This window comes from Passer montanus, unplaced genomic scaffold (genome assembly GCF_014805655.1).
Source record: "Passer montanus isolate IOZ18808 unplaced genomic scaffold, ASM1480565v1 scaffold112, whole genome shotgun sequence".
NCBI classification, from domain to species: Eukaryota; Metazoa; Chordata; class Aves; order Passeriformes; family Passeridae; genus Passer; species Passer montanus.
In genome coordinates this window covers 80274-94522 of record NW_024357836.1, presented here as the reverse complement: position 1 = coordinate 94522, position 14249 = coordinate 80274, and the positions used below count along the sequence as shown (strand labels likewise).

Below are 14249 nucleotides of genomic sequence, written 5' to 3'. Positions count from 1 at the left end.
ACCTTTATCCCGGGAATGAGCACGTTTTATCCCGGGAATGAGCACCTTTATCCCGGGAATGGGCACCTTTATCCCGGGAATGAGCACCTTTTATCCCAGGAATGGGCATTTTTTGTCCTGGGAAAGAGCATCTTTATCCCGGGAATGGACACTTTTTGTCCTGGGAATGAGCATCTTTTACCCCAGGAATGAGCACCTTTATCCCAGGAATGAGCACCTTTATCCCGGGAATTGGCATCTTTTATCCCAGGAATGGGCATTTTTTGTCCTGGGAAAGAGCATCTTTATCCCGGGAATGGACACTTTTTGTCCTGGGAATGAGCATCTTTTACCCCAGGAATGAGCACCATTTATCCCGGGAACGAGCACTTTTATCCCGGGAATGAGCATCTTTATCCCATGAATGAGCATCTTTTATCCTGGGAATGAACACCTTTTTTTCCCGGGAGTGAGCACCATTTATACCAGGAATGGGCACTTTTTGTCCCGGGAATGAGCACCTTTATCCCGGGAATGAGCCAGGGCTGGTGGAGAGCTGCAAAGGATTCACCCAGGGAATGGCCCCGCAGGGATCAGCTGGGAGAGGCAGGAGGGGCTGCAGAGACCCCCAGAGCAGAGCATCGTCCCCAGAGGTGCTGACCCCACTGGGATATTCCCCGTGGCTGATCCCAGGACATTCCCGTGGCTGATCCCAGGACATTCCCGTGGCTGATCCCAGGACATTCCCCATGCTGGGTGCTCATCCCAGGACATTCCCCATGCCTGGGTGCTGATCCCAGGACATTCCCCATGGCTGGATGCTCATCCCAGGACACTCCCCGCGCTGTCCCAGCGCTGGCGGTGGCGGTGGCAGGAGAGGAGCCCGTTGCTGGCGGGGCGGGTGGCGAGGGGCAGGGCTGCGCTGTCGGGTGGGACTGGGGGGGTCTCTGGTGGCTTTAGTAGAGCTGGAGCTGCAGCTTCATCCTCAGCGCCTGGCCCAGCTCCCCCGCCAAGTAGTCGAGGTGGTTGCTGGCCTCGAGTTTGTGCAGTTCCCGCCGGCGGGGCAGGGCCACGCTGACGATCTCCAGCAGGTAGGTGCCCGGCAGGATTTTCTTGCGGCCCAGGTGCAGGAAGCTGAGCCCCTCCTTGTGGTGGATGCGGAAGAGCCCCTCCTCGTTGCCCTGGGCGATGGCGTAGCGCACGCGGTTCTCCAGCGGCTCCAGGGCCGGCAGCAGCTCCAGGATGTGCTCCTTGTGCGCCAGCTCCGACAGGTTCAGGGTCATGGACAGCGGCGCCTCCACGTCCATGCTGGCCAGGTTCACGGGCTGCTCCTGCTGGGGAAAGGGATTCAGGGGTCACCCGAGGGATTCAGGGGTCACCCGAGGGATTCAGGTGTCACCCAAGGGATTCAGGGGTCACCCGAGGGATTCAGGGATCACCCGAGGGATTCAGGGGTCACCCAAGGGATGCAGGGGTCACCCGAGGGATTCAGGGGACAGCCAAAGGCGGTGCAGAGACCCCATCGTCAGCAGGTGTGAAAAGACTCTTTGTTGTTAGAAACCTACAGTTCTTGTAGAAATCTTATACAGTTATAGAAATCTCATACAGTTCTTGTCGAAATCTTATACAGTTCTTGTAGAAATCTCACAGTTGTTATAGAAATCTCATATAGTTCTTGTAGAAATCTTATACAGTTCTTGTAGAAATCTTATACAGTTCTTACAGAAACAGTGGTGGAATTAAGACCTGATTGGCCCTTAGGAATCCTTTTTCACACTATGGGTGACCTATGAGTAGTACACTCCAAAGAACTAGATCTATAAACAGATAACTATATCTATCTATATATATATATAACTAACATAGAACTATATCTATAAACAGATTAACTACATCTATATCTATATATACATAACTAATAGAGAGCTATATCTATAAACATATGAACTATATCTATCTATCATCTATCTATCTATCTATCTATCTATCTATCTATCTATCTAACTGTATCTACAAACTATATCTATCTGGTTACAGAGAGAGATAATAATTGCTGGAATTCTTTAGTCTAAGTTTCTCCCAGCTTCCCAGGATTTTCCTGGGAGAACCTTGTCTCTCTCTGTTGAGAGGATATGTAATTACCACATTCAGGGAGGGCTCAGGGGCAGGAAAAGATGGGTTTGGTTTTGGGAAATTCAGCCCTAAATCAGCTTTGGAAGTGACAGCTTTGGGTTTCTTGGTGTGCTGGTTGTGCCTGTGGCACTGAACTCCCAGCACACACTTCCCACCCCCAGGGAGGATCAGTAACTTCAGGACCATTCTCCTTCCAAGCCCTAAAACGACCTCTCCTGCCCAGAGCTGTGAAATTCCCGGGACAGCTTTGGACAGAGGCCTGAACTCCCTCTGAGGAACAGCACCATGGAGAGGTTTGGGCTGAAAAGGACCTTAAAAAGTCTTGTTCTAGCCCCAAGGGACACCTCCCACTATCCCAGGTTGCTCCAAGCCCTGCCCAGCCTGGCCTTGGAGAATTCCAGGGCTGGGAAACGTGGGCTTTATTCCTTGGTTTCACAAGAAGGGCTTGGGGAGGCCAAAGCTGGGCAGATACGGATGAGCTGCTGGCTCTGCCTGGACTGAGGGAATGGCATCCACTCCAGTTCTGTGTTCCTGAGGGGATGCAGCTCCTGCCTGGCTCCAGCCCCTCCAGGATGCCCTGCATTTCTCACCTGGTGCCCCTCTGTGCCGTTGACGCTGCGCCGCTGCCGGCCCCTCTTGGGGTACCCGTTGATCTTGCACTCGTAGCAGGTCTCGGGGGACAGCAGGTTGTCCTCATCCTCCTCCTGGGGCGCAGGCAGGTAGGGACCCTTCCCAAATCCCAAGCCAGAAATGCAGTGGCTGTGGCAGAGGAGCAGAGGGGAGCCATGAATGCAATGGAAATGCCACCACTGCTGGGTTGTCGTGTGGGAAACACCCAGAGGGTCACGTGTGGCTGTGACAGGGGATGTGCCCAAGAGAGACCACAACAAGGTGGCTTCATTAATTAACAGATTAATGAATGCACTGGGTGTATCCACAGAGAACCTACTGGCATCAAGCACATGGGGCAGGAGACGCGCTGGCACGAGGCACGGGCTGAACGAGGAGAAGCTGAGGGCTCCTTGTCCCACATCCCCCCACAATTCCCAGCTGGGGACGCCCCTCTGGCCCTCCTTCTCGGGGGACAGCAGGTTGTCCTCATCCTCCTCCTGGGGCGCAGGCAGGTAGGGACCCTTCCCAAATCCCAAGCCAGAAATGCAGTGGCTGTGGCAGAGGAGCAGAGGGGAGCCATGAATGCAATGGAAATGCCACCACTGCTGGGTTGTCGTGTGGGAAACACCCAGAGGGTCACGTGTGGCTGTGACAGGGGATGTGCCCAAGAGAGACCACAACAAGGTGGCTTCATTAATTAACAGATTAATGAATGCACTGGGTGTATCCACAGAGAACCTACTGGCATCCCTGGCATCAAGCACATGGGGCAGGAGACACGCTGGCACGAGGGACGGGCTGAACGAGGAGAAGCTGAGGGCTCCTTGTCCCACATCCCCCCACAATTCCCAGCTGGGGACGCCCCTCTGGCCCTCCTTACCCCTGTCCTGCTCGGAAGTAGCCCCCAGGGCAGCCACAGAGGTAGCCCCCGTCTGTGTTGGAGCAGCCGTAGCTGCAGGGGCTGCCCCCGGCCGAGCACTCGTCCACGTCCTGGCAGCCCCCGAAGGCCTGGTCGAAGTCGAAGCCCGAGGGACAAACGCACTTGAAGCTGCCCAGGGTGTTGTAGCAGGAGGCAGAGCCGCAGGCAGAGGGGCTGGAGCACTCGTTCTCGTCTGCACGGAGCCGTGGAGGGTGGAATGGTGGGGACATGGAATCACCGAGTCATGGGATGGCCCCCACGGGTACAGGGTGCACCCCACAGGTACAGGGTGCACCCCACGGGTACAGGACATACCCCATGGGTACAGGACATACCCCATGGGTACAGGATACACCCCACGGGTACAGGACATACACCCCACGGGTACAGGATACACCCCACGGGTACAGGACACCTCCCCCAGGCAGGGCACAGCTCCTCTGGGCAGGGCACAGCTCCCCAGGCAGGGGAAACCTCCCCCAGGCAGGGCACAGCTCCCCCAGGAAGGGCACATGCCCTGGGCAGGGCACAGCTCCCTAAGCAGGGCACAGCTCCCCTGGCTATGGGACACCTCCCCAGGCAGGGCACAGCTCCCCGGGCAGGGCACAGCTCCCCAGGTGCCCCCACTCACCCACGCACTGGTTCCACTGGTAGTGCTGCACGTAGCCCTGGGGGCAGCCGCAGCGGTACCCGCCGAGCACGTTCTGGCAGCCGTGCTGGCACCGGTGGTTCCCGTCACACTCGTCCACATCTGCACCAGAGGGACACACAGCGAGGTGAGACACCGTCCCCTGTTCCTGCTGGGGGCTCAGGGACATGCCTGGCACCCTACAGGCTGCTCCTGTGCCTCACTCTGCCTCTGCAGGGACACCTGAGTGACACCCCCGGCTCCCAGACGTCCCTGCTGGGATGGTCCCTGATTTCCAGCTGAGGCTGCCCCCAGGTCTGCTCTGCTTCAGGCTGAGATCTCTGCTGGAATATGGCACCATTCCCTTCCCCAAGGATCATCCAGTCCAACCCCCAGCCCTGCCCAGGCCCCCCAACAACCCCACCCATCCCTGAGAGCGTTGTCCAAACACTCCTGGGAGTTCCCATCTGGACTGAGGCTCCTCAGAGAACCTCAGAACTGCTCCCCATGGAAGCTCCCTGGAGCCCCAGCCCCACCTTCACAGTTGACCCCGGAGCTGTCCAGGGAAAATCCCTTCTGGCACTCGCAGTTGTAGCTGCCCGGGGTGTTCAGGCACTGCCCCTTGGCTCCACACAGGGAGGGCTGAGCTGTGCACTCGTTGTTGTCTGCAAAACACCACCAGGAGGGCTTTGTGGCCACTGGAAACCCATCCCTGGCCACTGGAAATCCACCTGGAAATCCACCTGGAAATCCACCCCTGCCCACCTGGAAATCCACCTGGAAACCCATCCCTGACCACCTGGAAATCCACCCCTGACCACCTGGAAATCCACCTTGAAATCCACCTGGAAATCCACCCCTGCCCACCTGGAACTCCACCCCTGGCCCTGTGGCCACCTCAGATGCTGGGGCAGAGCCCAGGCTGAGCAGCAGAGGGACAATGCAGCCACTGCCAGGGTGACTGCAGAGGGGCAGGGATCAGTTTGGGGAGTTTGGGGGCTGGGAAGCCTCTCCTGAGCCAGAGCTGCTCCGTGGGAAGGGGCAGGGCAGGAATTGAGGAGTTCTGCACTCACCAATGCAGGAGGAGTGGTGCTGGGTGAAGCCAGGGGGGCACTTGCAGTTGAAGCCCCCGATGACGTTGACACAGAGGAACTGGCAGTTGTGCTGCTTGGTGGAACACTCGTCCAAGTCTGGAGGGACAAGGAAAAGCTCTCAGTTCATCCCCCCGAGGCTGTGACACCTCAGGGGCCCTGTGGATGCACAGCAGCAGCCCCAGGAACAACAGCCCTGAAGCTGGGAGTTCAGTGGGAGGAGAAACCTGTCCCCACCTCGGGGTAACACAGACATCTGGAAAATGCAGGGGGGCTCCCCTGCCTCTCCTGCAAGTCACAAATCCCAGGTAAAGGATACACCCCATGAGTACAGGATGCACCCCATGGGTACAGGATACACCCCATGGGCACAGGATACACCCCACAGGTACAGGATGCACCCATGGGCACAGGATACACCCCATGGGTACAGGGTGCACTCCATGGGTACAGGACATACCCCACGGGTACAGGGTGCATCCCATGGGTACAGGATGAACCCCACAGGGAGTTCTGCACTCACCAATGCAGGAGGAGTGGTGCTGGGTGAAGCCAGGGGGGCACTTGCAGTTGAAGCCCCCGATGACGTTGACACAGAGGAACTGGCAGTTGTGCTGCTTGGTGGAACACTCGTCCAAGTCTGGAGGGACAAGGAAAAGCTCTCAGTTCATCCCCCCGAGGCTGTGACACCTCAGGGGCCCTGTGGATGCACAGCAGCAGCCCCAGGAACAACAGCCCTGAAGCTGGGAGTTCAGTGGGAGGAGAAACCTGTCCCCACCTCGGGGTAACACAGACATCTGGAAAATGCAGGGGGGCTCCCCTGCCTCTCCTGCAAGTCACAAATCCCAGGTAAAGGATACACCCCAGAGGTACAGGATGCATCCCACAGGTACAGGATACACCCCACAAGTACAGGATACACCCCACGGGTACAGGATGCACCCCCCAGGTACAGGATGCACCCCCAGAAGATGCAGGGATGTTCCCCAGCCTCTCCTGCCTGTCACACCTCCCAGGCTCTCCCAGATCCTCCGGCCAGGCTCCTCACACTGGGGGGGGTGGGCACAGCCCCAGCCTGCCTGGTGACAATGCCAGGCACAGCCACGTGCAGGGGACATCCCTCTGAGCTCCCTGGAGCTCGAGATGTGCCGTGCAGTCTCCAGGAAAGGACCAGGAGCATTTTTTCCCTGATCAGCCACACCTGGAGCACGGGAAGGTGAAAGCCTCAGGCACCAGCCCAGCGTGGCACCTTTCCCCACATCCTTCTGCTGCCGTTTGTCGAGGTGTGGCTGGCCTGTCCCCTCTCCCCCAGCTGCCAGGGGAGGCAGTTCTCTGCTCCTGGCTCTGTACCTTTGCAGATCTTGCCGTCCTCCTGCAGGATGTAGCCCCGGGGGCAGGAGCACTGGTAGCTGCCCTCGGTGTTCTTGCAGATGAAGTTGCAGGGCTTTGGGGACTGGTTACACTCGTCCAGATCTGCACTCCAGACACAAAACACATCAGGCTGTGCTGCTGGGCAGGGTCCCCTCCACCCTTCGGACCTCCCAGCCCACTCAGGGGCTCCTGAACACGAGGTGATGCCAGGTTTTGTGCTCAGGGGTGAGCTATCCCCATGGATTCTGGCATTCCTGGACAAACACCCCATTTTCACCCTCCAGAAAGCAGCTGAGCAGAGCCAAGGGCTTTGGGGGAGCCAGCACAACAAATCTGCGACAAATCATGGAATCTGAGATTCCAGATGTGCCCTTTATGCCAACATCTGGATCCCAGCACGGCGCTCAGCCTGGCTGGAGCCACCTGTGCTGCCTGGGGGGGTTGGCAGCTCCCAGCTCCCAGCTCAGGATCCCAGTCCTTGCCAGCCCCTGGGCTCGGGGAAGACACGGAGCTCGTTTTTCAGGAGTTAAAGAATGACTTGGAGGTGAACAGGGCGGAGCATGCAGAGCGCAGAGCCGAGGGAAGGGCAGGTCCGGGCGGGGTTAAGGAGCAGGGAGGGCAGCCCGGGGATGCTGGGGCCGTGCGGGGGGCCCGGCTCACCCTGGCAGGCCGTGCCCGTGATGTCCGGGGTGTAGCCCAGGCGGCAGTGGCAGCGGAAGGAGCCGATGCTGTTGATGCACTGCCCGTTCCTGCACAGGTTGGGCAGCACCTTGCACTCGTCGATGTCTGTGGAGGGGCAGGAGGAGCTGTCAGTGCCAGAGCTGCCCTGTGCCCAAATGCCAGGGCAGCTCGCTGGCCTCGAAAAGCTTATCTGGTGTTTGTTATCAGATAATTCCCAAGTGGCTCAGAGTTATTTTGGCACCGTGGTCTGGCAGCTCCCAACTGCCAATAAACATCCCCCTGCTAAAGTGGGAGCTGGGAAGATAAACTGCATTTGTGGCTGAGCTTTCACAAAGCAGAAATCCTCTGGAGATCTGTAGGGCTTCTCCCCAGAGCAGGGACGGGGGCTGAGTGAAGGACTCTGTCAATTTATCATTATTTCCATGCTAAGTTACATTTGGCTCCTGATCAATCCTATTTCTTTTGCCAGCTTTAACACCTCGATATCTGCAGTTTATGTTCTGCTGTAATCTACCAGCAGTTCTTTTCACTTTACACTGTGTAATAAGCAATTCTGATTAAGATCTCTTATCTCCTTTGTTAACAAATAACTCATTCCATAACAGACCTGATCTTAAAGGCCTAAAACCTTGAAGACCAGAGGGATTCCTTAAAATTAACCCAAAAATCCAAGGCTAAGGCAGGGCTGCTCTGAAGCTCCCCTCACCCTGGAGTCTCCCAGAGAGCTGGGGAACCCTGCAGGGGCTCCTTGTCTGCTCTGGGGGGCTCACCCCTGTGCCCACCCCTGCCCCACTCACCTCTGCCATCCGTGGAGTAGCCGGGGCCGTGGGGACACATCTTCTTGTAGTGGGCAGTGCCAGGCAGGGGGCAGAGCTCGCACTGGGGGCCCCAGCTGCGCCCGCTGTTGCAGCAGCACTCGGACTTGGTGACCAGGTTGCGGTTGGTGGAGGACATCTGGCACATGGTCTGCAGCACCTCCGTGAAGCAGAAGCCCTGGCGGGTGTCTGGGCACAGAAAGGGGACACAGATGCAGGGTCTGAGGCAGTGCCAGCACCAGGGGGAACAGAGCAGGCGGTGCCAGGGAGCCTGGGAGGGGTTTGGATAAAGGTGATGCTCTGACAGCTGCAAAAAATCCCACATGGTTTGGGTTGGATTGCATTGCATTGCATTGCATTGGATTAGATTGCATTTCATTGAAATGGACTGCATTGCATTGCATTGCATTGGATTAGATTGCATTTCATTGAAATGGACTGCATTGCATTGCATTGCATTAATTGGAGCGGATTGCATTGGATTGGATTGGATTGGATTGCATTGCGTTGCATTAATTGGATTGCATTGCATTGAATTGGATTGCATTAATTGGATTGCATTGCATTGGATTGCATTGCATTGGATTGCATTGCAGCTGTCTCTGTTGGGTTGGAGGGGCCTTAAACCCACCCTGTGCCACCCCTGCCATGGCGGGACACCTCCCACTGTCCCTGTGTGCCCCAAGCCCCGTTCAACCTGGCCTTGAACAGTTCTTGGGACAGTCAGAGCCTCTCTGGGCACCCCGTGCCACCCCCTCCCAGGGAATTCCCCCCAGTATCCCATCTGCCAGCCCCTGTGTCCCTGTCCCCGGTCCCTTCCCGCTCTCTGAGTCCCTGTGCAGACCCCCCGAGCCGCCTGTGCTGCCGGGGGGCGCTGCAGCCGCCCGGGAGGGACATTACCGATGCACTCGGTGCCCGAGGGGCTGACTTGGAAGCCCTCGTTGCAGTCGCAGCGGTAGCTGCCGGCCGTGTTCACGCAGCGCCCGTTGGGGCAGATGCCGGGCTTGGTGCGGCACTCGTTCTCGTCTGCAGGGAGGCACCACACACACACAGAGCCCTGCTGAGGCCAGGCACAAACCTCCCCAGCTCCCCACTGCCCACCCACCGAGCCCCCGAGGGTCCCTTCTGTGTCTGGGCAGCTGGGAGGAACCCCCACCTGCCCTGGGGAAAGCATCCACCCATCCCCGACCGCTCCCAGAGCAGGGCGGGCAGAATGCAGCTTCCCTGGCTCGCCCATGCTCCAGCTGCTGCTGGGACTGGATTGGACTGGATTGGAATGGAATGGAATGGATTGGATTGGATTGGATTGGATTGGATTGGATTGGATTGGATTGGAATGGATTGGATTGCATTGCATTGCATTGCATTGCAGATGTCTCTGTCCCGTGCAGCTCTGTGCTGTTCATTCCTACCCATCCCAAAAGCAGCTTGGAACACTCAGGAAAACTCAAAGACAAGGACCCGTAGCCCAGGGCTGTGTCACCCTGGGGGTGACACACAGGCCCAGGGATGCACCGAGGTTTTGTGTGTCCCACTGGGACACTCAGGAAGTTGTGACACGTGGGAAAGCCCAGGGAGGAGCCCGAGGATGCAAAGCAAAGAGGGATGTAAAGCAAAGAGGGATGTAAAATAAAGAAGGAGGTAAAGCAAAGAAGGATGTAAAACAAAGAAGGAGGCAAAGCAAAGAAGGATGTAAAGCAAAGAAAGATGTAAAATAAAGGAGGCAAAGCAAAGATGGATGTAAAACAAAGAAAGATGTAAAATAAAGAAGGATGTAAAGAAAAGAAAGATGTAAAATAAAGATGAATGTAAAGCAAAGAAGGATGTAAAGGAAAGATGTAAAATAAAGAAGGATGTAAAGAAAAGAATGATGTAAAATAAAGGAGGATGTAAAGCAAAGAAGGATGAAAAGCAAAGAGGGATGTAAAGCACAGGTCTGTGGATGATCCCTCAGTCAGAACACCCCTGGGTGTGCCCCAGGAATGCCCAGGCTGCCTGGTACCTGTGCAGCCCTCGCCGTCGGGCCTGCGCTGCATGCCAGGAGGGCAGATGCACATGAAGGTGCCAATGAGGTTCTTGCAGAGCATCCCCCGGGACTCGCAGTCGTGCAGCCCCTCTGCACACTCGTCCAGATCTGCAACGAGACCCATCAGAGCCCCTGCCAGCCCTGCCAGCCCAGCCCTGCCCCATCCCTCCCTACAGCCTTGGCCCAGGCTGGCTGGCACACAGGTTAAAAAACGTCATGGAATGAGCTGGGACTTTGAAACTCATCCAGTGCCACCCCTGCCATGGCAGGGACACCTTCCACTGTCCCAGGCTGCTCCAAGCCCTGTCCAGCCTGGCCTTGGGCACTTCAGAAATCCAGCCCCAGCTTCTCTGGGAAACCTCCCCACCCTCCCAGGGAAGAATTCCTTCCTACCAGCAGGAGATGGGCGATGGTGAGAAAAGCCAGCGCAGAATTCCCACCTTCCCTGTGCACACCTGGCCAGGGGCAGGGGCTGGGGACACTCTGGGCCGTGGCCTGCTGGCTGCAGAAGGGGTTTTACCTCTGCACATCCTCCTGTCCTCGCGCAGGGCGTACCCAGAGGGGCAGGTGCACTCGTAGGAGCCGAAGGTGTTGATGCAGCGGAAGGCGCAGAGCAGGGGGTTCAGGGAGCACTCGTTGATGTCTGCAGGGAGGAGGGCACAGAACTCACCTGGGTGCCCTCAGCAGGGGCAGGAGCTCCCCAGGGCACATCCACCCTCCCTGGGCATCCGTCCCACCAGAGCTTTGTTCCACCAAAGCCTCCTGCTGTGGTCTGCCCTTGCAGAGGGGCAGAGCCCCGGTGTCCCAGCAGGTTTGGTGGGAATGGGCTGCTGGTCCTTGGGGAGGCAGCTCCTGTGCTCATCCAGGGCTCCAGAGGGAGCTGAAGGAGCCCAGTGTGGAGAGGAGCCTCATCCAGCTTTTCCACCCCATCCACGGGGGGCTGGTCTAAGCAGGGACCAGGGGGTCCCACAGAGCCCAGCGTGGTGGGGATGAAGGGGCTGGCCCAGGCAGGGACCAGGGGGTCCCACAGAGCCCAGCGTGGTGGGGATGAGGGGGCTGTCCCCCAGGTCATTACCTTCACAGGTCATCATGGGCCCTGGCTCAAAGCCCTCGTCGCAGGCGCACTCAAAGCCTCCCACCACGTTGGTGCAGGTGCCATTCCCACAGGGATTGCCAATGGAGCACTCGTCTGTGTCTGGGGGGCACAGCAGGGTGAGGAGGAGGAGGAGGAGGGTGGGGAAGGGCTGGGCTCTGGCAGGCAGAGCACTCCAAGCGTCCCAGCAGAGCCGGGATGGAAGGGAAGGGGCAGGGGAGCAGCGATTCCCTCCCTGCACGTTGCCACACGGATCCACCCCCTCTGGAGTGAGGGGGATGGAGCAGGAGGGAGCAGGGCACCCCCCCAGCCCCCCCAGAGGCTCACCCACGCAGTTGACCCCGGTGTAGTCCAGGTTGTAGCCGAAGGGGCACTCGCAGCGGAAGGAGCCGTCGGTGTTGATGCAGGCGCCGTTGATGCACACGCCCAGGTTCTCCGAGCACTCGTTCACGTCTGCAAAGGGAAAGTGCAGCTTCACACGGCCACAAAGAGCCCCGTCCCCCCAGCACTGCCCGGGGATGCTCAGGGCACCCCGGGAGTTTCAGGTGTTGCCTTTCCAGAGGTGAGGGGTGAACCCCTGGTGAGCAGTCTGGGGGGTTTGGGGGTGCCCAGCCCCGTGTGCCCCCAGGATCCCACCCTGCTCTCCAGCAGCCCAGGTCTGGTCCATTCCAGGCAACAACCCCAAAACCCAAACTTCTGCTCATCCTTTCATGCATCCTCACCTTCCCTGGTGTCACCTGGGCCTGGGATGGCCCCGTGGCCATAGGGACACAGCTCCTGGAAGGCAACTGCAAGAGAGAGGAAAGCGGGAATGAAAAGAGAAAGACAAGTGGGATGTGCTGATGGGATTCTGCTCCCAGCAGCTGAAACGGGCTTTGAAGATCACCACTGCTCTCATGGGGACATAGCCATCCCTCCTTCCATGGGGACACATCCACCACTCCCATGGGGACACATCCACTGCTCCCATGGGGACACAGCCATCTCTCCATGGGGACACAGCCATCTCTCCATGGGGACACAGCCATCCCTCTCCCATGGGGACACATCCACTCCTCCCATGGGGACACAGCCATCACTCCCATGGGGACACAGCCATCACTCCCACTCCCATGGGGACACATCCACTCCTCCCATGGGGACACAGCCATCATGGGGACACAGCCATCTCTCCATGGGGACACATCCACCACTCCCATGGGGACACAGCCATCCCTCTTCCATGGGGACACCCACCACTGCCATGGGGACACAGCCATCACCCTCCCTGGGGACACCCCCCTCTCCCCCGGGGACCCCCCAGCCCTGTCCCCTTCCTACCGTTGCCCTCCTGCGGGCACAGCTCGCAGGGGTCTCCCCAGCCCTCCCCGGGCATTTTGCTGCAGCAGCACCGAGCCTTGGTGGTGTTGAAGGCCTTGGGCACCGAGCACTTCCCGTTGTCGAAGCGAGTGAAGCAGAAGCTCTGCCGAGTGTCTGGGGGAGGAGGGGACGTGCCAAGGTCAGGGAGATTGCCGGGAATCGTGCAGGAATTCCGGGAATCGGACACTGACCGAAGCAGCGGCGGCCGTTGTCGGACAGCACGAAGCCCGGCGGGCACACGCACTGGAAGCTGCCCGGGGTGTTGGTGCATGTCCCAAAGAGGCAGATGTTGGGCTCCTCCTCGCACTCGTTGATGTCTGGGAGCAGCAGGGACACGGCCAGGGGTCGTTAGAGCAGGTGAGGGGGGTGGGCACCACCCCACAACCCACCTGCAGGGAAAACGGGCACAGCAACACCCCGGAGCCTCCCATGCCACCAGAGCTGGGCTTGCCCGGCGCCCAGCAGGGGTTTGGGGGTGCTGATGCCCCTGGGGTGCCCAGGGAAGGGCAGGCTGGGGTGTGCAGGGGCCGTGCTGGGGGCACAGAGCCAGCCTTACCAATGCAGTTGTCATTCTGCACCTCGTAGCCAGGCGGGCAGATGCAGCGGAAGGAGCCCTCCAGGTTCTGGCAGGTGCCAGGGGAGCAGGTGCCAGGCAGGCTCACGCACTCGTTGATGTCTGGAGGGGGGGAAAACAGCCAGGGGTGGGTGCACCAGGCCCTGCCTTGCCCCAGAGGTGACAGGGAACAGGGGAAACGTTTCCAGGATGGTTCCTGGTAGGACTTTAGGGCATGGACACGACGTTTGTCCCACTGCCTGCAGGTCCCAGCACAGGGGAGGACAGGCCTGGAGGAGGTGGGGGCAGTGCTGCTCTCCAGGGGCATTTCAAGGAGCAGGCCGTGCTTCCAGGGCACTGCTGGGTGCCTCTGGAGAATGCCAGGACTAGCTTGGGGCAGCAGCAGCCGGGCCAGAGGAGCGGGCACTGGAGCGGGCACTGGAATGGGCACTGAGTGGACACTAGAGTGGGCACTGGAGTGGGCACTGAGCGGACACTGAGTGGACACTGGAGTGGACATTAGAGTGGACACTGAGTGTACAATGAGCAGACACTGAGTGGACACTGGAGCGGACATTGAGTGGACACTGAGTGGACACTGGACTGGACACTGAGCAGACACTGAATGGACACTGAGTGGACACTGAGTGTACAATGAGCAGACACTGAGTGGACACTGGAGCGGACATTGAGCGGACACTGAGTGGACACTGAGTGGACACTGGCCACTCACCCACGCAGTTCTTGCCGTCGGGGGTGCGGTCGTAGCCCTCCTGGCACAGGCACTGGAAGGAGCCCACGCTGTTGATGCACTGCCCGTTCCTGCACACCTGCCCCACCAGCGACGAGCACTCGTCCACGTCTGCGGCAGCGGGAGCAGAGCCACGGCAAGAGCGTCACCGTCACCCGCGGCACACACGGCCACCCCGCTGTCCCCGGGGGGGTGGCACACACGGCCACCCCCGCTGTCCCCAGGGCTCGGGGACTCA

General features: G+C 58.8%; 1 protein-coding gene across 1 annotated transcript in view; it reads right to left on the bottom strand.

Moving 5' to 3' along the window:
* Nucleotides 1-473: 473 nt before the first annotated feature.
* The window catches only part of FBN3 (fibrillin 3), a 76670-nt gene continuing 62894 nt past the window's right edge, over nucleotides 474-14249 (bottom strand). Inside the window, exons 47-65 of the mRNA XM_039733381.1 lie at nucleotides 13994-14122; nucleotides 13264-13383; nucleotides 12899-13024; nucleotides 12669-12821; nucleotides 12071-12136; nucleotides 11676-11801; nucleotides 11331-11450; nucleotides 10776-10898; nucleotides 10232-10363; nucleotides 9130-9255; nucleotides 8212-8418; nucleotides 7394-7519; nucleotides 6713-6835; nucleotides 5886-6002; nucleotides 4808-4936; nucleotides 4275-4394; nucleotides 3605-3836; nucleotides 2703-2871; nucleotides 474-1310 (exon numbers count right to left, since the gene is read on the bottom strand). Coding sequence (XP_039589315.1) covers nucleotides 936-1310; nucleotides 2703-2871; nucleotides 3605-3836; nucleotides 4275-4394; nucleotides 4808-4936; nucleotides 5886-6002; nucleotides 6713-6835; nucleotides 7394-7519; nucleotides 8212-8418; nucleotides 9130-9255; nucleotides 10232-10363; nucleotides 10776-10898; nucleotides 11331-11450; nucleotides 11676-11801; nucleotides 12071-12136; nucleotides 12669-12821; nucleotides 12899-13024; nucleotides 13264-13383; nucleotides 13994-14122 — 2819 coding nt within the window. The 3' untranslated portion in view covers nucleotides 474-935. The remainder of the gene's footprint in view (nucleotides 1311-2702; nucleotides 2872-3604; nucleotides 3837-4274; nucleotides 4395-4807; nucleotides 4937-5885; nucleotides 6003-6712; nucleotides 6836-7393; nucleotides 7520-8211; nucleotides 8419-9129; nucleotides 9256-10231; nucleotides 10364-10775; nucleotides 10899-11330; nucleotides 11451-11675; nucleotides 11802-12070; nucleotides 12137-12668; nucleotides 12822-12898; nucleotides 13025-13263; nucleotides 13384-13993; nucleotides 14123-14249) is intronic.